The sequence below is a fragment of the Heliangelus exortis genome, chromosome 1 (genome assembly GCF_036169615.1).
Source record: "Heliangelus exortis chromosome 1, bHelExo1.hap1, whole genome shotgun sequence".
NCBI lineage: Eukaryota > Metazoa > Chordata > Aves > Apodiformes > Trochilidae > Heliangelus > Heliangelus exortis.
In genome coordinates, this window is record NC_092422.1 from 147,540,507 (window position 1) to 147,561,886 (window position 21,380).

Genomic DNA, 21,380 nt, shown 5'->3' on the forward strand with positions numbered 1-21,380 from the left:
AAAGCAAAACAAATAAACACAACAAGTCTCTCAACTTTGTGGAGCTGGAAGACCTGATCCCTGATTGCTCTTCTATTTTTTCAATTGCTCACGCTTTAAAATTAACTCTTTTCCTCTTGCTAGTAATACGGATTTTCTACATCAATTCTCATGAGCCATACAGCCAGGTTAGACAAAAAGACCACATGACTGCCTTTTTCTTGAACAAAGTAGTAATACCAATATTTAAAAAATTATATTTCCTAGTCTCCTAAAGGAGATGTGCCTGAGGGCATTTCCTCATACCTCCTTAGAAAACTCCATGCCATTTTAAAACATCCCTGTTCTCACGGTCTTCTGCTTGATACCTTTCTCCCTCTCACACCTTGACACTACTGCAGCTGCCCGTGGCACACGATACTAAAGAGGTGGTACCAGCTTGTGGCCACAGAACTTCAAAATTTATTTTTTCTCCTGCAGCAGCATTTTACCCTGGCAGGGCCAATCCAGACCCCACTGAAATCAACACAGCAATTCCCCCTGATTTTGGCAAGCTTTTGCTCACAGCCCAAATCCCCAGGCTTGCCAGTGCTTCTTGGAATTTTTTACTTTTTTATTCAGTTGATCAGAACCTGGTGTGATACTTCCAGTGCTTTAGCACTGGCTGTTCTAGAACAGCCTTTTCTATTCCAAATACCATTCTTACTCTCATGTTTCATTTTAAACAGCTTCAGTTACTTAACAGAATTGTTCAGGCATAAATGTAAGTAACACGCTATTTTAAAAGGTAACAGAAAAACAAGACAAATCAATTCACTGCAAAATGAGATCCTAGTCAGGAAACTTCCAGTAGCACACAGTATTTTTAGTGTTTATAAAATTTAAAAGGCAAAACACAAAAACTACGATGCATTCTTTTGAAAGTTTTCAGTTTTCAACTAATCCACCAGCTTCTGCTGAATATTTTATTGCCATGCTGCAACATATTTATAATTCATCTCATAATTTCTTCAAATTTGTTAAGGAAAGGAATTGTTACACCTGCACAATCCTCTGTATATTCTTCTGTGAGCACAAGTGTTTTGTGGTCATATTAGAAATACTAAAATTGTGGACTTCAAAAATATTTATTTATAATTGTCATGATTACTTAACAAATGGAAAACAGGTCTAATAAGCCTTGCTGTCTGCATTGCTCTTCTGAAGTGAATTTCTCAACACTGGGAAGAGAAAAAGCATTTTCCTGTGGTTGAAGAAAGTCCAAATTGCATGTTTGAAATCTCTTCTAATAAAAAAAAGCAAAGCAATAAGAGGATTATCTCTTTAAACATAGTATGGGAAGGCTGGAGGCCCTGGAGACATTTTCCACAGCCTCTATCTCTGATGCATAGCAACATTATCTTCAACTAGAGAGGGTCCTATGACCCTGGAGCTCAATTTTAATTTGATCTTCTTCTTTAAAGAGGTTTCTACAATTCCTCTTAAGTTATGCTGCATATTCCTATTTTGGGTTGGTTTTGTTTGGTTGTTATTTTGTTGTTGGTTTTTAATCTGAGATAAAACAGCCTCAGCTTTTTGATCCACTGGTTTGATCGTGTTATATATGGATATTTAATGTAACCTCTTCCCTGTTAGAAGTAGAATATGCATCAGCACAAGCAGTAGGCAAGTTCCAGCTGACAGGAGAGAGAATGCTCACACAGAAAATTCACCTCTAGGGCCTCCTGCCTCCCTCCAGTCTAAGTTTCAGAACTGGCCTACTTGGCCAAATAACTTATGGGAGCTGAGTAACAGAGCCTTATACCCTTGCTGGCAAAGGCCAGCCAGCTGAAACAAAGACAAACCTATTGGTTTGGTGGGGCAGAGGTACCATGCCTGTTCCCACAGAGGCTCAAAATCCCAAATGGTAACAATGCCCATTGCCAAGGAGAGCAGGAAATCAAGGAGTTCAGCTTGAACTTCTCTGGGCTGGAACCTGGTCCCAGACCCACTTGGCATATGCAGTCTCAACAAGGGAGTTTCCTTGGGGTCTCACCTCCTTCTTCCTCACCCTTGTTACTGATAGGGTACTGCCAGTAGAACATGGTGCCAAGCAGGGTTGTTTTCTGTTTTTCTTTTCTCCATCTTTGTCCATGCATCCCACTCCTCACCGTACACTGCAGATATTGCCACAGGGAAAGCATTTACTTGGAGGCACTGATTTGAGTCAGATGAGTATGCAGGCATCTGTGACTACTTGATGGGATTATCAGATTATGAGAAAGCATGTTTCATTGTGGGGTTCCTAAGAAAGGAAAAATGGGCAGGTGGATGCTTGGATCTTACTTGAAATATGCCTGAAGGCCTGATGGCCATGCCATGAAAGCTGTAGGCACAGGATCAGATGGACTGCTGCAGGTCAGGATTGAAGATCAAGCCAGCAAGCAGGAAGGTCTCTGGATTGTCCTATCATTCACAGAGGATGAAGATATAAGTACTTCAGCCAGGCCAGGTGAGACAAACCTGCACAGACCACCTCTGCACTATTTCTAAGATACACGTGAGTGCTTGACAAAGGCATCTTTTCTTTTGCATCAAATGGCTTTGCTGTAAAACAGCTTTGCTGCATCAATGCAGACTGAGCCCCAGTGGGATCTGGGCAGGTGGATTTGTTGTTAATGAAGGTTAGTTTAGAAGGAGCTGTGGGTTCACAAGTCCCTCCTGGTTGTGCCCTGAAGTCATTGTGGATTTCCGCAGAGAACTGGGGATATAAGAGAGTAGTTCTGCTGTACAGAAAAAACTCTGGTTCACAGAGGGTCAGATTTTCCCTGTTAGATATTCTCATACAATTTATCAGAGGATTCTTCTAGAGTTGCTTGCTTCTTAGGTGTCTGCAGGATGATGAAAAGGAAAAAAAAAAAAAAAGAAATGGAGGAAAATTATTCAGAAGAAGATTAATTAATTCTTAATAAGCAGACACTGACGTTTGTTCTGTTAGAAAAGGCTATAAGTGATCTGCTGAAACGGAAGCCGCTACAGTGAGAAGTGTTGCTCCGCCAGAGACAAACGTGACTAATCCAGCCCAGGGGATAAAGAAGCCTCCTTTACGTGTCACTCTTCCCCCAAAAAAAGCTGTCAGACAGGGAGGGGAGGGAAAATTGGACTTGGTAAAAAAAATAAATCACTTTGGATTCTGTGAAGGAGGAATTCCCTGACCTCCTCAATCCTGTTTCTTCAACAGTTGAGTTTATTCCTCACAACCATTTCTTGTGCAGACAAGGTGCTGACAGACTGATATTTTAAGCACTGTGTGGCACAGGCCTGCTGTAAGCAAGGTTACACAGCAAGCAGCTGAAATGCCACCGGGTGAATGAAGCCCTACCTACACTAGCATTTTCTCTGCTGCCACCACCAAAGGGAAACGTTTTACAGAAGAGCAGAGTACAGGCGCCTCCAAAGCATGTGGGATTAACCCCTTGCTACCCACGCTGGCTGAGAGTCCTGCGTGACAGTATGCTAATGCTCTCTTTTCAGGGACTCTTTTCTGCCCTGCTTCCTTTTACATTTCTCCCTCTATCCATAGGATCCCAAAGCAAGGGCTGGCCTGGACCCCCTGCAGCAGAGCCAGCCACCCCTCAGCAATCCCAGCTCCCACTGAGGACACTCGGTTATGTCTGCTCTTGGTGTCAGAGCCCATCTCATTCCCTCTCTTTGTTTTAATCTCCTTTGTTTCTCTCATCTCTGCTTCAAACTTTGCCCAACCCTGGCTGGGGCAGCTCCAGACTCACTCACACGCAGATGCTCCTTTGCTCTTGCATTGCTGCTTTGCTCCTGCTCTGTTTTACAGACCCGCTGCCCCCCAGAGCAGTGGTTGAGTGGTCTGGGCCACACACATGTGATTCAGCAGAGCCCAGACAGCTCTGTGGTTGGGAATAAAACCCACACATACTGCACCTCATCACCCAGACTGAATACTCTTCAAAGGGGGCAGCTGATGAAGGTAACTGAGAGGGAGCAGAAGAATAAATAGGAGAGGGAATAGTGATCAGGACCTCCTGTTCTCCCTGTCCAACTAATTCAAAATGCAGCAAGAACCCAAAATCTGGGATGCTGTATAGGACAACCTATGTTAAAACAATTCCTCCTTTCCCTCAATAGCTGGACACCTGACACTGGCTGTTTTACCACCAACCACTGTGGTGCCACAGCAATAACTGCAAGAGGCCAATGGCCTTGGGGCCTGGACCACATGGCAAGTAGATCTGACATAGAGGAAGCCACTTGATTTTAGACCACCTTTTTCAAAGAAGTGGGAGATATGAAAATACCTCAGACACTGTAATGCACTGTCCTTCATGAAACAGAGGATGGAGCCAGCTGAAGCTGGTGCCATGCTCCACACTGCAGAGGCAATCTGGGGAACTCTCCTCAACATGACATCAGAGGAAGCAGGAGACATTTTTCAGGAACTTTTCCAGTGTTAGAAGAGAGAATATATTTTTTAAGCAGATAAGACATCTGGAGGGGAAAAGAACAATGAAGTTTGAAGGACAAGAAGGAAATGTTCCCTGGGGTGCCTGATGCAAGTTTTGTCCCTGTGAAACAGCTGATGCCTGTGAAAGGCAAGGTAGAGGGCTGTGTGGGTTTCTGGTCTGCTTCATGTGGCCCCTAAAACTGCATCTGGATATTCTGAATTGCAGCTGCTTCCAATGAGCAGATTTCATTCCTTGTATCTTGTAAATTCCATCCCAGCAAGATCCAAGTCCAAAAGGTACCCACAATATCTTTTCCTGAGGCCAAGAGCTGGCAGAGAATGTATCAACCCAGGTGCTGTTCAGATCATAGCTTCTGCTACCAAGAAAAGGCTCTCAGACCCTTAACGTTGGTAAGAGCAAAGTTTTGTCTAGGGTCTGCCCCTGGTGCAGATTCTTCTACCTGGAAGGACTTCTCAGCTGCCTAAATAATCTGGAAAGGGCAACACTGAGAGCCGACATCTGGCCAACTGCCCATGAATGTCCACCTCATTCAGAGCAACACTGAACCCCTCAAAGTCTTTCAGGGTACGTCAGACAGCAAAGTATTTGCATGAAACCAGAACTGTCAGAACTGGAAGAGCTGCAAGAGCAAGGTTCTGCTAGAAGAAGGAAGATAGGCTACATCTGCAGCCCAGCTGGCGAGTGGATGTCACGTCCTGTTTTCCCCTTTTGGTGGGATTGGAAGTGGGGATAGAACAGAGAGACTTACTGCCTGCTAAGGCCACAGCAACTCTGTGGTTTTTCTTTCCTCCTGTGTCTAAAGCATAAGTAAACTCTGCAAGAGCAGGGCCCCAGCCCTTACCTTCCTCGCAGGACTCTTTCTGGGTGACAGGTTGGTTGTGTTGTCCTCGAGCATGGAGTAGACATCAACTTGCTGCAAATCCAGGCACTACACGGGGAGGAGAGAAGAGAGCAGGGTTCAAATAAATTACTTAGCCTTAAGGCAACTTATTGCCCACTGGCCTGTTCCCCACCTTGTGCCTGATACTTTTAGGAACTCTTGCCCTCTCCAAAAAATTTAAAGTTCCTGACCTGAACTTGAGCAGAAAGAAAATAGTTTTCTCCTGAAATCTTTCCATGTAGCTGTACATCATCTTCCTTTTGCAGGCTCACAGAGATGGGCTTTGAAGCTACCTACCCCATGTAAGGCAGTGGAGAACAACACCAATGTCACTGCCTCCCTCTGCTTCTGCATGTTCCAGAATGCAGAATAAAGAACTCTCTCTGCCACAGGAGTATATTATGCACCATGGGGACCACAGGTAAGGGGCAGTGCTCTGCATTGTGCAGGACTGTTTAGGTGCCTGACATCCACAAGCTCATGGTTATTCTGGGCAGAGAAGGGTGAGAAGAGAGGTGAGGCTGAAGGTCCTGAAGCACAGGGGTTGTCAAAAATGGGAAACTTAATGCTGGGCATGATTTGTATTTACTGTTTGTTTTGTTTTGTTTTTTCCCAAGCCAGAACTCTCCTTTCTTCTTAGAGTGAGCAAAGAATAATAATAATAAAAAAAATCAATATACTCCCAGGCCCTCAAACATATCTGTGATCCCACACACCTACACAAAGACACACATGCCCTACATGCGTATGCAGGCACTGGTCCCCCAGGTAATGGTGTCACAGGAGATGCATGTCAGTTTGAGTGATGTTCCAGATCTGCCTGAAGGATCAAACATACCAATCAGGAGGACTTTTCCATGTGTGTTTCAAGGATGACAGCAGGTTGCCAAGGTGGCTGTTTCTCTGGAAACAGGAAGATGGGAGGAGCTCCGTCCGCAAGAGGGGCAGATGGTATTAGTGGAGAGACTGCAAAGGGAGCAAAGCACCCTGCAACACAGCCAGGAGGATAAGCAAAACATGGGAGCTTCATTCTGGGGCTGCCAATCACCTGAACCTCCATAATTTCATCCAGAGTTGCAAATGCTCACTATCTCTCGGGACCACAGCCAGCAGGACAGTAGTTTGAACAGGACCAGGTGACTGAGGAGTGGCATTTGGAAGGAGGGCTTGGAACAAACAGGAGGGGCTGCGTCAATGGGGCACCCCACATATCTCCCATTCCCAATCCTCCCTGGGAACAGGCAAATAATTTTACCTTTCTGCTTCCCACTCAACAACCCACTTACCTTCAGCAGACATCCCCAACTATTTGCACGTGCACATGCATGCACAGAAAATCCCCCTTCCATGTCCTCATCTTAAATTCTCTGTGATGCTCACAGTGAGGACCTTGTCCCATGTGTTGTGCTCCCAACAGCCTAGCTCCATGTCACTGTGGCTGGACCAGCAGCTCTCTCACTGCTCTAGTATGAAACCACTTGCAAGCAAGATGGATCCTTTTGATGTTTAACCTCAGAAAAATACTGCCTCCTACCACAAGCCCTCTTGCCATGGAGGCTGTTCACAATGCTGGTCCTTTGCTGGACAGCTGGAACGATGGTGTCTCCAACCACCACTTGCAAATTAATTACTTTTACTTGGTCACTGACCACCTGCTACTGTCACAGCAGAGGCACATGGGCCTCTCCCCTTCCTGCTGGCAGATGCCTTCCCCTTCCTGAGCAGCCTCCTTGTCTCCCTTACACCAGGAAAAGCTCCTGTGCTATGGAACCTGCTTGCACTGCAGGAGTTCTGTTTGCTGCTCAAAAAACCTTGTTTGAAGTGTAAAGTGGATGAAGCAAGTCCCTCAGACTGTTATTTCCCAGCTGCTCATTAGCTAGCCAGCTAGGCTGGGAGAAAGAGGAAAATACAGCTTTGGGTCTGGGCACTGCAGTGACAGAAAGCTGCTCCAGTGCTGCAGGAGGACAAAGAGGTCCAGAAACACCAGGCAGTGAAGAGGGAAGACAGTGAGCACCAGCTGCCCCATTATTACCAGAGCTTTTTGCTACCTCATGCTTTTAACTGCATACACCCACACCAAGGGACCATGAGGTAAAGGGTGGCACCTGGAAGAGTCAGTGAAGGAAGCATTTGATCCTAGGGATGTTCAGCAGAATAGCTTTGCAGAAAGTGTGTGCTAGGACTACCCACGCCAGGGGTGAGCTTTGCTGCTGTGTAAGGTAACACTGAGCTGCACCGACCAGTTCCAGGCCCTTACTTCCATGTCCAGTGCTGCCTCCAGTTGCTCTTGCTCCCAGATCCAGGTCTGCAAGAACACTGTGGTTCCCTGACTTGAATTTTTTCTAAAATCCGATCTCTTGTTTTTACCCACCTGAGGCACATCTGGACCTCCTGTCTCATCTGCTCATCTCTGCTTTCTTTATCTCATCACTTGGAGTTACTTCTTACTTGCCCTTCCCTTTTCCTTGCCTTAGTTTACCCCAATGCTGACCACAGATTTCTGCACTCCTCAAGAATTAAGCAATAAATATTTAACAACTGATTTAACACCAACAGGTTTTTTGTAGGGCTGGTTTTACCCCATGCAGAGTCCCAACAAACTTTAGCAGTGGGGCACCAGAGTCATCTTTTAAAGGAAATAAGGTTTGTTGACTTTCCATTCCCCTCACCTGTCCTGAGGACCCATCCAACGCAGGGTCCACATCCCAGGGCTCTCACCCTCTCTCCCCCATTAACTTCCCTGTTACACCTTGCAGCCTTGTGCTTGCTCCCCCTCTTCACCTCGCAGCCCTGCTCTCACCACATGGGAGAGTGCTGGGAGTTCATGCCTGAACGAGTCACCCCACAGCAGCTGCTCCAACCATACAGTAAACTCCAGTGGGCGGGCTGGTGCCCCCCAGCATGCAGGAGATGGTCCAAGGCTTCTTGTAGCCCTGCCAAAGAGGGCTGAGCCACCTGCCCTGAGCACCGGGCTGGCTACCAGCCCTGCACAGCTGGTGTGTGATGAAGGGGCTTCAGGGGGAGGCCAGCTGGGCCAGGTCCACAGGGCTCCTGCAAGCACAAGGGCCCAGCCAGCTCCTGGGACTGCCTGTGCCTAAGGCTGGCTCTGCTGGCTTGCTACATCAGCCTTAGTGGGGCCTCCTGAACAGAACAACATGATGGAACATGTAATTAAGATGGAGCTAAGGATGCATGACGAGGCCGACTGAGCGAGAAATGGATTTGATTTTTTTTTTTTTTTTTTTGTCTCCTTGCAGGAATCATCCACTTCAGCAGGAAACCACACATTTGGATTTTTATAAGCCCAAATTAAAAAGAAATTACTTGGTATAACTGAAAAGGTTTATAACCTGCCACCTTCTTTACCCAAAGCATTGCATTTTGCCCAGAATAAACATTTGACATCCAGTATATATTGCCACAAAACGGTGCCCCCAACCTATGAGGTGTGAATGAGAAGGGAGCAGGCCTGTCCTGTTTTTCATATCTGCATCCTATCAGGTCTCCTGCCTTCTTGGCAGGGTTTTGCTTCTCTCTGTACTACATTCTCCAGAGCTTCATTTTGTTTGGTTTAAATGATTAATGCAGCAGAGCTTACAGGTTTTCCTTGGAGAGACTTTTCCAGCCCTTGAATACCTCACAGTCAGAAAGGTTTCCTAAAATTCAGGCAACGTATTTCTCTATCTGCTTTCTTTTTATTCCTCCTTGCTTCTCCCACATATTGTGGAGGGGGGGAAAAAAACAACAACCCAAACCTTCCCTTCTTAGTGGAGCAGCCCTCCCATGTGAGAAAAAGGAGGAAAAGGAATCAATTTTAAATGGAGCTGGATCAGTTGTAAATGGTATTAGGGGTCATGGTTACTTGAGGTAGCTGAGGTCTGGACCTGACATGTCAGGAGAGCCACTCCAATCCTATTACCTATGACACTGACACTGTTGGGCTCAGGCAGTGGGAGCAGTCAGCATTCTCCAGCTTGGGGAATGGAAAAAAAGAGATATTATGCTATGGAAAGTGAAATACTCCAGAAAAGAGACTCCCTTCACTTTTCTTCCTGCCCTTTTTCCCAGAGAGCTAGTCAGCCTGCTCAGGACTGCAGTGGTCTGTGATACTGACACTGGTGAAAGTGTCACAGCAGGAGCTCCAAACAGCTGGGATTGCTGGGAGTAGCACTCCTCTTTGCTCCTTTCCTGAGCCATCATTCTTCTGCTGGGAAGGACATGTCCTTAAGACACTTTAAAGTAGAAAGTGGGGCTGAGATCTTTTTCCTAACTTGTGGAGATGCCCCTACCACCAGGAACTCCCTCTGGCCCCATGCTTGATGTCCTGTGCTGGCAGAGGGAAGGGTGCTGCCCAGCAGGGCATGGTGCAAAGCTCTGGCACTGAGGAGGCCACGGGTGGGACCAGGATGGAGACAAGGAACATGCACAATTCTGAGAGCAGCTTAGCAGGGCAGAGCACAGGAGCAAGGTCACCAGTGCCAGGCTGGTATGCAGGGATGGCTTACGTTTCACATCATGATACTGTGATTGCCTGTACTGTTGCAGGTCAGGGAAAAGAAAGGTTGCACCATGATGCAGAAAGAAGGGATGGAGGGCAATTCTGGTACTCACGTCATAGACAGGAGAAGGTGGTGGTGGGCTGGCTGGAGGGGGCTGTGTTTCCACCTTCTGTCTCGGGATATTTAGCTGGTTTCTTCTGGGGCACAAAACCTTCAGGTGACAAGACACCAAATGACACATCTGGAGAAAACGCTATCTCCCCATAGGTGAAGTAAACACCAACGTCACCTCAAAGCCAGCTGCCCACACACCCCCTGAGTTGCTTCCACAGCAAAGAGTGCTGGCACTCTCTGTGCAGCATAGGCCAATCACTTTCCTCACCACAGGATGAAATGGAGGAGTCTGCTGACTTACCCTGGAGCAGTGGAAAGGAGAACTGGGCTTTCCACCACTGAAGCTTAACTGGATGAAAGTTGTAAGTATTTAACAACACATGACAATGCTGTAGGACAGGGAGTAAAGCAGGGCCTTATTCAAAGTATGCATGGGAAATTCATGAGGGGGAATTGCAGTGACTTTCACCAGAATTTGGCTGGGAAGCTTCTGCTAATGTGCAGCTCAGAGAAGCACCAGATGACCATTAATGATATAGTGTCAGTGATACATTAACATGCAAGTCCAGCATGGAGCTGTAGGAAGAAGGTATGTTTCTTGCACTGGATGACTTCTCCTTGAACACACTCCATTCATGCACAGATAAGGGTTAGCCCTGCTCAGCAAGCAAGGGAGGAGGCAGAAGGCTTTGCTAAGTATCTATTCTAATTCAGAAAGAAGTGGGATGATTATATTCACATCACATGAAAACGATGAACTGCTTTCCAGTCCATTAGTAACTAAGGAGGATGCTAAATAGCTTTTCTTAAAGATAAACATTTTTAAACCAGCAGGTCTGAGCAAGCTGTGGTGAGAAATATGGGCCGTGTTCTGCAGGAGAGCAAATGTACTGACTGCATGATCTCCTCAGGTCCCAGGAACAGCCGACAGGCCTGAGACTTGCTGGCCCACCCTCAAAACCTAGAGGTGCCAATCAGCGAGTCATGACAGTACCTCCCTCCTCGTCCCCATGGAGACATTGTCTAGACAAGCAGAGATGGGGGCTTGTCTCCAGCCCAGTCACTCTGCCACTTACACTCCTTCCCTTTCCATCAGGCTGCCTGCAAGGTAAGTCTCATGAGATTAGCAGGTCTGCCAACTGCTGCCATTCTCTTTTCAACCTCATGATCTCTGGCTGTGTGTGCTGAAGCCTGATGCTCCTTGGAGTCACAGGACTGTACCAGCAGCACAGCCTCTACATAAAAATTCCTGCAGAGAGTCTGCTGTCGTGGTGGCAGAAAGCAGGCTGAAAGAGTAAATATGGGGATACTCTGCCTAGAAAAGTGCAATCCCCAAATTATGTTCTAAAAGACAATTTCTTTTTAAGCCAGCCTTGAGATCTCTGGACAAGTACAGAGGATGTTATTTGAACTCCTGAGAGTGGCAGTACTAGGAGCAGTAGGTTTTCTCCATACAACAGAGACTTCAGTATCACAACTATAGAATTTTTTTCCACTGGAAAGGTGGTAGGAGGACTCCTACTTCATCCAGATATTTCAGTACTACTTTTGACTTTTGTTATGCTTTCTACATCCTCTCTTCCCCACTACTTTTCCTCTTTGCCCTCAGCTACTCACCCAGCTTCCACTTTCTTACCCAGCTGGTCCCAACCTGTGCCACTGGTGTGCTTACCTGAGGGACCCTATCAGTCCATCCTTAACACCCTCCTCCAAGCTTCAGTGCTTCCTTACTCTGGATTCCAGTCCCGGTTTCCTTCCAGAGCCTCCTTCTTCCAGCCTCACAGAATCACTGCTGTTGGAAGGTGCCTCTGGAGATTGTCTAGTCCAATCCCTCTTTGCTCAAAGCAGAGTCAATTAAAGCAGGTTGCTCCTCAGGTCCTTGTTTCTATTGTATTCCAGTTTGCTGGGACTTCCACACAGGCTTCTTTGGGATCCCTCTCCTGACCTTCCCTTCTCACTCTGCTTCTTGATGTTTTCTCTGACAAACACATGCCCATGGCTCTGATCCCCATCCTCTCTACACTGCAGATTGTTTTCTCCTGTGGTGCATGAGCCACGGCTTGTGCCCTTGCACCAGAGTAGCTCCCATCTTGAAAGAGGATTAGAAACAAGGAAAGTCCTGCTCCTCTCCTGCCATGAGGGCTGCAACAGACTTGCTTGGGGGCACAGGACATTACCTGTCTGACTGGCACTGTATGGAAAGGCAGCCTCATATGGGCTCCTTTAGACAACTGAGCTGCTAAATTGACAAGAGCCATGCCTGAGCATGCACAAACTGCAATTTTCTAAAGACCCATCACAAGGCCACAGATCCTGAAATATTCCCAGGGCCAGGACACTGCTAAAGTGACTTTTTTGCCCTGTGACAGATCCTTGCTCTAAAGCAGAGCATGCTGGAGTCAAAATGCTGACCAGAATACGTTTAATGGATAAATTGATTACTTGTTTTTTCTCAGAAAGACTGAATTTACAAACAAAATAACAAAAACAAAAAAAACCAAAACCCCACAAACAAACAAAAAGCCAAACAAACACAAGAACCAACAAAGAAACCAAAACCTGAAGCAGACACTCAGCACAGAAAATTTCAGCATGGGGACTTCCAACACAGACAAGTTAGAAACAACTGAAATAAATTCCTAGAATGGGTCATGTCAGGTATTTCTTTTAATTAGTTTTAACTTGCCTTTCTTTTCCACAGAAGCAGAACTGTTGCAGTGATGCTCAGTGCAGCAAGAAAAGTGGTAAGGGTAATGAGGGTTGCCCACCCATAAGGGGTCTCTCGGTACCCTGCATCTGTAAGAAAGAAGGCAAAAGATTCATATTGGAAATTACAGTCCTGATGCATTTTTAACCCTGGAAAGAGCCTTGAGAGTGCTAAAATACAGAGGCAGTCCAAAATACAGTGGCACATGCACAAACCCTTCAAAACCTGGTCTGACTGAACAGAGAGCAGGGCTCAGCTGAAGAATCACATGAAAGAGTCAGGATGTAAGCAGTTGCACTTCACATAGATAAGAGAGAGGTGACATGAGAGCCAAGGAAAGGGGTAGTAGCTGGCAAAGGTCTTTAGTGATAGGGGCAGAAAGCACACAGATGGTGGAAAGCACACAGGCCACACAAACTAGCAGGGTGGGTACTGCAGGGATCCTCTGACCAGTGCAGTGAAGCTGTTTTGCCACAGTTCTTTGCATTTACATTTTCTAAGAAGTTTTCATAACCAGCATTCTATAACGCAAACGCAGCCAGTCAGCAGCATGCATGTCCTTATCACTTTTCTATAACATTTCTCTTATCATGACCTGAAAATCTCCCTTGCTTTCCAGCTTGTGCATTAAAGAAATGACCAACCTGAAAGGGGAGGGAGGGGGATTACAGTGAGCCCCTAACTTGTTTGTGAGCCACAAATGCTGAGTATCTAACTGGTTCATGAGGCACTAACTGTGAGCACCTGACCTGTATGTCTGATTACAGTGAGGACCCTAACTATTGGCCCTGTGTTCAGCCATTTCTGTCACACTCCTAGCAGCCAAACCACAGCCTGCTAACACTGTCACCTAAAAGCACCCTCACATTCAGTGCCCAGGCTCCCTGTTTACACTCTGACTTTATGACTGTTGCTCCCAGGAGGTTGTGGTAGCATCTTCATCCCCTCCATCTGTGCACTGGGAACAGTAGCACAGGCCACCTGTGTAAAACATATTCAACTCTGATGGCAGTAAGTATTGAGCAAAAAGTATCATTCCCACCTGACTTTATAGCACATTCAGGTGGAAGCAAAGATAACCTTTTCTCAGCAAGATCCAACTGAATTTTAACCACCAGCCCTTCCTTTCTGGTTGTTCACTTACCTCTAGCAAGGACAAACACCCCCTTTCCCATTTTCTGTATGTCATTCCATCTGACCTCGCAGTAGTATGTGCCAGTAGAAAAGGTGCTTCCAAGAGGTACAATTCTGTGGTCGTAGGACAGGGCAGCAGTCTCATTCTCTTTTCCAGAAGGGATGGATATTTTTTCTGACCTTCTATAGATGACTGTATTCTGGCCCAGTGAATTAATCCAGTAATATAAGATTGAAAATTCCGTGTATTTTGGCATGTAAGGGAAGATGACTTTGCAGGGGATGGATATTCCTTCCTTGAGCAGTGCAACCTGGATCGGAGGTTTCTGTTGTACATCAACACTTCCCCCTGTAAGGATAATAATTGTTAGCAGTCACCTAACATCACTTTATGTCAGGAGAGGACTGCTGCCCCAAAGACAGGATCACACAGTGAAAATAATTGTATGTCAGGAAGCCTGCCCGTAGCACCAAGTGTTGGCTCTTGTCAGACACTGAGTGATTCAGAGCACGTGCCCTGTGTGATCTGCCACGTCTCTTAGGTAATTGCTGTGTGATTTGCAACAGCCTGTTGCATCCACAGGCTTCCCCTTTTCCCTTGTGAACTCCCCCCTACCACACCAGCACACAGAAATACAGGAAATTAGGCAGGAAGTGAACTGATTTTACAGTGGTGTGAGACTGCATTTACAGTGACAGAACAGAAAGCAATTTTTCCACGACAAATGCTCGCTGGACATCTCCTGAAACTCCTGAGCTCTAAACCTCTGCTGAGGCATCTGCACGTACCCATGTGATGACTCTAAGTCAGTGAAGGTGCTGCAAGGAAGCAGGTGTTATCAGTGAGACCGTGTATTTCTGGAGCATGAGTGAGGAAAGAAATTGTATATTCTGCCCGGGGACTGGCACTGGGGTCATGAGAAATAAGGCACAGCTTCATCACTCCAAAGTTTTGCTGCTGTAACGGGGCAGCAAAGCACAAGACTCGATGCTAGATACGGGAACTATCTGCAGAAGTCTGCAGATCTTAAGTATCTATACATGACAGTATCGTGGAAAGAGACATGGGAGATCATGCCCTTCATGAGCTTCCTCCTTACACAGACAGAGCTGCTGAAAGTGATCTATCACTGCAGTTCAGTAGGCAACAGTGCTGGGAGTTACAAGAGGGTGAATAAGCACAAACAGGGAACCACACCATAGTTCCCTCCCTGTTTTGTTAAAAAAAATTGTAGAAAGCTAAGAGTAAGCCACAGGCTAGTAAGGAGCCTGGGGTACAAGATGTCTTTGGTTTCCCAGTCAAATCTGGCTTTAACATCAAGCAGTCTTTGGATCTATTTGTTTGGCAGCTGACATAACACCATACATAAGGCAACTTAAGAGGAGGCCTGTGCAAACTATTGTTGCCTTTAAAAAAGGGAACAGGAAACTTACACACAAGCCTTCTTACAAAATGAAGGATTCTTTCAGAGATATGAAAATAGAAGGGTGGAAAAATAAGTAGTGAGAGAAGGTAGGCGACGGGCAGGCTTTTTCATTCATGCTTTTGTTGGGATTCCCTGGGGTTCTGCATCTCTGAACAGGCTCATAACAAGGCATTAAAGCTGTTCCAGAGCACAGCCAGGCTTGCTCTCCTGCCATCACACGCTAATGCTGAATCGCAACAGCGGCATCGCCTCTGCACAGTGGGACTCAGCCTTGGAAAAGGCAACTCAGACTTCGAGCTGCTGAGTGCTGAGCACCAAGGAGGTGTTGTGGGGGGCAATAAAGGAGGGAGGGAGCATCCACTGTCCTGAGAGGACTGTTGGGAAGAAACATTTGTTAAAGAAAATCTTCTACAGTGCCAGGGACAATAGCCCGAGAGTAAGGACAAGCTTGGGTTACACCACTAGAAAAAGATTCTCAGCTGTAAAGCTGACTGAGATACAGTACAGTCCTAAGGGATGTGCTCATTCATTGTGAGTGTACAGCCCTCTGTACATGAGATACAGTATTATGGGAAGATGGTAACAGAAAATCCCACAGACACCACGGCAGTGATAACCCGAGTGGTCTCTTCTGGGCCTTATTTTCTAAAATAATTCATCATTCATCACCCTTCTCCTCATCTCTAACCAGCAGAACACACATGAACATAGTTTCTATACAAGACATGGCTAAGCACTGCTGTAATAAAAAGAGGAGGGATCCATCTTCCTACAGTATCCCAAGAGCCATTAGCTTGAGAAAAACATGCCAGGAAAAAAAGCCACACCGTTTTATTTAGGTTATCTAACCCCTCTCCCCATGCTCCCCTTTTCTTGAGGATTCTCTCTCTCTCTCAGCTTTGAAATGCTTAAAAGACAGAAATAGCAGCAGCGTGCAAATTCCTAGAGGGGATCTCTGGAAATTAGCAAAAGATAGCAGCTGGAAATGCTCTAATATGAACAAACATGAGAGTAAACAAAAGGAATTAAAAAAAAAGTAAATGCTTTTTTACCTCCACACTGAAGCGACCAAAGAAACAGGAAGATGACTTTTACATTAGAGGCCATGATGGGGGTCAAAGTCTGTAAGAAAGCAACCAGATACAAAGATCCAAAAGGCATCAGAGATGAGGGATGGTCAGGTATTTCTGTGCTTGGGCAGCTGGCTGGTCCCTTCCCATTTGCAAAGGGACAGGCAGGGTGGACACACACAGCTTTTGGCAAGCAGTTCCTGGCAGACTCAGGCTCTCTTCTGCTTTTTGGTCAGACTCCTCCCCACACTGGGGCTCATTTCTCTGAACTATTGCAATGGTGTTACACCTACCAGCAGGTGTGAAAAGATAAGACCATAAGCTCTTAATGCATAGAGCTTTGTCTGCCAATGACTGTAAAATATCACACACAAACTTTGTCACCTTCCACAGTGACCAAAACCCCATGCTGGAATATGGAAGAAAAAAAAAAAAAAACCAACAGTGCTTTGACTGATACCTATGAGGGCCATTTGAGATGAATGTGCTCAAATTCAGTGAAGGATTCAATGGACTCTGGAGCAGTGGGATTTTTACCGTAATATTGCAAGGATTTGTTGTTTTGGAACCACACACAGTTGTTTCAGAACAGCTATTCTGGGTTATCTCACTGCATGGACCATCCAGGCTTTGGAATAAGGTCACCTTATTTTTAAATGTTCATAACTGAGTGCTCTGTTCACATGGGGCAGCTGCTGAACCCTGCCAGAGGGTGTGGGTTCAGGGCAGAGCAGCACGATCAAACTTCTTTATGTGAACACTCAAGTACAGGACCACCTGTTTCGCATTCAGTGTGAAAAATAAGCACCCACACCAGCAGTCAGTAGAGAGAAACATCTCCACGATCCTCCTGCCTGCACAAAACTTACCTCCACAGCCCGCTAGGTCATTTTGGAGAAAAGCACTTGTATTCCAAGAGTGAGAACAACCTGCCAGGAAATTCATCCCTAGCAGCCAGAATGTTTGAGATTCACACAATGCCGGCTCTGAACCAGCTTCACAATGCAGGCAAGTTATAAGAAAGTTATTGTGGGGAAACCTAAGGAGAGTCCTTTGAAGAAGAAAACCCTGTCTTTGTGGGAGGACCCTCCTACCTATACTCATGAAGAGTCTTTGATTTCGACAAAAGCTTGTTTTTAGCTAAGATATCTGCAATGCAACAGCCGAGCAGCATCTGACTCAGAAAAACCCCGATGTCTGAGAGGTCCTCGTTTCTCTCCAAGCAGCTTCCTCCTTTCGCACTTCTTGTGAGACATTTGCACTGTCCACAAGAAAGCACTTTGTTGCAATTTCAAGGCTTCTTTGCTCACATGGGGTGCTGGGTTGTGTGGGGAAAGATCTAAGAAGGCAGCTGAGACTGTAAACTGTGCATCATCAAAACCACTCTTTATCTGTTGTTTTATCCCGACAGAGTTTGTAGGAGCAAGGTTTGCTCCAAGGCAACCTTTGGTTTAGAGCACTTCCCCTCCTGTTTAGCTTTGTACAGGTCTTGACACAGAGAGTGGGGAGCAGCTGTGGCCACTGCTTGCCATGGTATGGATCCAAGGTATGAAGAGGAGCAAGTGGCTTTGAGTGACTCTGCAAGGCTAGTGAAGCAGCTGCACTCCTCCAGGGCAGCTATAGCTTAAATTAGCCAAAACCAACTTCTTTCCCCAAGACACAATGACATGAGCTGCACGAGGCTGGTCTCAGCTGGAGATCACTCCTCACAGGTCTTAACGCTGAGCAGCAAAGACAATCAAGAGCGGTCACAAGACTCTTGGGGCCCACTTGGTTCCTCAGATATGTAGGTACTGATCAGGCAGATGTGGCTCTGGGGTGGCTGTGGGCTTACAACAGTGCTTGGCAGCATTCCTCAGGCCTGGACAACATCTCAGCATAGCTGGGGCAGGGAAGGAGAAGGGGCTTCCTACCCTCCTGTGGAAGAACTCTGCTGAACAGCGAGGGCTTCCTCAGCTCTTCTATCATCCTCATCCCCATGGTAGCACAGAGCTTTGCTGTTTCCAGCACTGATGTATTTCTAGAGGACAGAACACGCTGCTCCTGTCAGTGGTGTGTTTTAACTGTTATCAGCATTTATCTGCTTCAGGAATTCACAGAGATAAGTGGATTAAGTGCGGTAGGTTTGTAGGGCTGTTAGGTCAACATCCTCCTTCTGTCCTTCCCCTTCTCTTCCTATAAACAACCCCTGTTGCCACTCTAAATGCCAAGTCCTAGAAATATTGCTGTCTGGAATTTTTTTTTTTTTTAAAGTAAATAAAGAGATCTAGCATTTCAAAAGAGATCACACCTAAGACTCAGCTGTGGGATTAGAGGCACAGTCAGGCCAGAAATACATTCACTGCTGGAATTTGCTATGGTAGAGCTTGCTGAAAAGAAATGGCTTTGAAACGACTACCCAGCAGCTATTAACTATGAGACAGGATGACATTCTGTTCCTTAGAGCCTGAAGGGAGCCTGAATCTTTGAATGTTAAATTCTAATTCAATTTGGTCTGGGGATTCTGGACTGGGTTTCAACCCTGGAGCATATATGGGAGGAAGATGAGGAAAAGCTGGAGAGAGATATGTGTTTCTATTACCAGCCCGTAGCAGGGCTGAACATATACCCCCAAAACTTGGGTGGAACTAACTAGGATACCTGTGCCAAAGGAAATAAATTACAAAGCTCCGAAGGAACAGAGCATTGTATGACCTTCACTCATGCATTATACAGTACAGTGCTGCATGTGGGCTGGTCCCTGCAGCATGACAAGGAGGGAACTGCCTGTCTAGCTGTATCCCCATCATAGCACAGACTGGACAGGATCCACATGGCTTGGTCCTTCCTTTGATGCAGGGAACATTGATCACTTCCTGAGACTAAATACAGGATTGGGCCAGGTGCTAGCAACAGTGTCTGCTTGTAGCTGGGAAGCAGCCATTGATTTCACTCAAGTGCTGTTAAAAGCCCGCAACAGTGGCCAGCATTCCCAGCCGTCAGGAAAATCACATTGTTTGGCGAGCAGGAACAACAACGAGTTTGGGCAAGTGCTGAACCTACCAGAATTGCCTGTTCGCAGCTGCGTCCAATGTACACCCACAAGTAAAGGCAGAGACACACACGTGCCCACACATGCCCCCACAGCCAACTCCAGGGAAAGCATTTATCCGAACAAAAAGGCTGCTGCTAGCCAAGGCAAAAGCAATGCTGCAGGGACCACAACAAAGCCTCTTTATCGCTGAAGCGTTTAACACCACAACCATCCAGAAGAGAAACACCGCTTGGCGCAGAGAGATCTTCTCTGCAGCAACTCAACGAGCCTGATTGCAGAGCGCAGTTCAGAGCATTCCCCAGCACAGCAGCTCTGGATTTGCTGCCTTGTCGGGGAGCAGCAGCTCAATCCCCCATGGCTCAGATCCAGCCGGCGGCAACGCGCACACCTCTGAGGATTCCCAATCTCTTTGACTCCTCTCACCCCGGGCCCTGCGGCACAGGCTTTCCCCTCCGTCTGGCGGCGGGAGCCATAGGAGAGCAGGGCCGTACCTCTGCCAAGCGTTCTTTACCACTGTTGTGTGTCGAGTGCCTCTCAGCAGGGCTGGATGATGCCGAGGTAAAAGCTGCCAATGCCCTCGCTACGTTTCCACAGGCTGAGCCGCTCTAGGGAAGAGAACAATCAGCGACTCCAGGGGAAAACAGAAAAAGAAAGGTGTTGACACCGCCGTGGGGAAGGGAGGGGGCTCTTCTATAATTCCCTTTCACCAGCAAAATGAGTCTGCCTCAGAAATCACCCTGCTCCTGCTCTTTTTCTGTTCATCTCCTGGAAAGATTCCCGGGGACTAAATTACCATCACACGCCTGATGAGCTCTGGGGGCTGACGCTGCCGGGCTGTGCCTCAACCTCACGGCGTTCCCTACGGCTCCCTTCCCTTCTCAGGCTGCCTCTCACCGCCTGTGAGGCAAAGCCAGGACGAAAGGAACCTCTCCTGGAAGGACTTCTTTGCCTCCTCACGATCAACCTTGCAGGAGGAGGTCCGCTTGGCCGAGCCCGGGCCAGTAGCAGGACGGGTACGAGCCATCTTTCATCCACTCGCACAAGGCAGTGAAAGCTTCCCCCAGGCAGCTCACCATCACCAGAATGATGGTGTCCAGAGCAGAGTCCCCTGGGCTACAGCGCAGTTAACACCCGCCCCGCCACAGAACCCCGGCCCGGTTCGGTGGCGTGGGCTGAGGGGCGGCGGCCGCTGCCCGCCAACCCGCGCCCTCGCCCACAAGATGGCGCCGTCTCCCCGCCCGCTCCCGGCCCCACTGCCACCGGCGGGGTCCGCCCCGGTCCCGACCCCGACCCCGACCCCGACCCCGGCCTTGGCCCCGCTGCGGGGCTGGGCGGCCCAGGGTGTCTGTTTGCCTTTGGAAATAGATGGGCGCTCGCCGTCCATATCCCCCCAGCGCAGAGGCAGAGGTGCTCTGCCAGCGCAGCGCAGGGCTGAGCCGCTTGCGCTTCAGCTGACGCGAAGTGCAGATCCGAGGCCGGACTCGGGTGGGTCGCTCAGGAGTCGAAGGGTGTGAAAACCCTGGGGTGTCCTGGGCCTATCCACCCCTCCATTCCTCTCCCCCTCCATTTCTCTTCCTCCCAGCGCCACCGTCCCAGGTCCCCGGGAACCCCGCAGTGTTTGGCACCCGGTTACCGCTCAGTGTCTCCTCAGCGGCACCACAGCCATAACCCTAGAGAAAACAAGTACAACTAGGATCCATTTAAGGCAAAATTAATGCTAATTAACCGTAATGAACAACTCGAAGAACAACATTTACTCAGCAAGCTGCAGATACTGCAGTAGCGGTTTCTCCAATTAGGCAGGAGCAAGCAGAAGACAGTGTGAGAAAAAGGAAAAATAAACCTTCCTGCGGGCTCCGTCGGATGCACAGCTACAAAGGGGATGAGCCACCCCTTCTCCCTGCCTGCTGCCCTCCTCACCCCCCTCTGCTGCCCAGACCTGTCACCCGCCCTTCAGCCCACGGCGATGGCAGCTGAGCTGACGCCTCTGAGTCACTTCTGCTCAGCCCTTTTGGGGGTAGTGGCCCCTAACTGGGTGTCAAGGTGCGGGGAGCCGCAGGC

At 47.5% G+C, this 21,380-nt stretch overlaps 1 protein-coding gene across 1 annotated transcript; it reads right to left on the bottom strand.

The window, feature by feature from the left end:
* Nucleotides 1-571: 571 nt before the first annotated feature.
* NFAM1 (NFAT activating protein with ITAM motif 1) lies at nt 572-18,097 on the bottom strand. The gene is made up of 6 exons (XM_071732614.1): nt 16,268-18,097; nt 13,799-14,137; nt 12,634-12,743; nt 9,946-10,044; nt 5,296-5,382; nt 572-2,849 (listed from the first exon to the last, which is right to left on the bottom strand). The coding sequence occupies exons 1-6, from the start codon at nt 16,374-16,376 to the stop codon at nt 2,790-2,792; spliced, it is 804 nt and encodes a 267-aa protein (XP_071588715.1). The 5' UTR covers nt 16,377-18,097; the 3' UTR covers nt 572-2,789.
* Nucleotides 18,098-21,380: the final 3,283 nt, after the last annotated feature.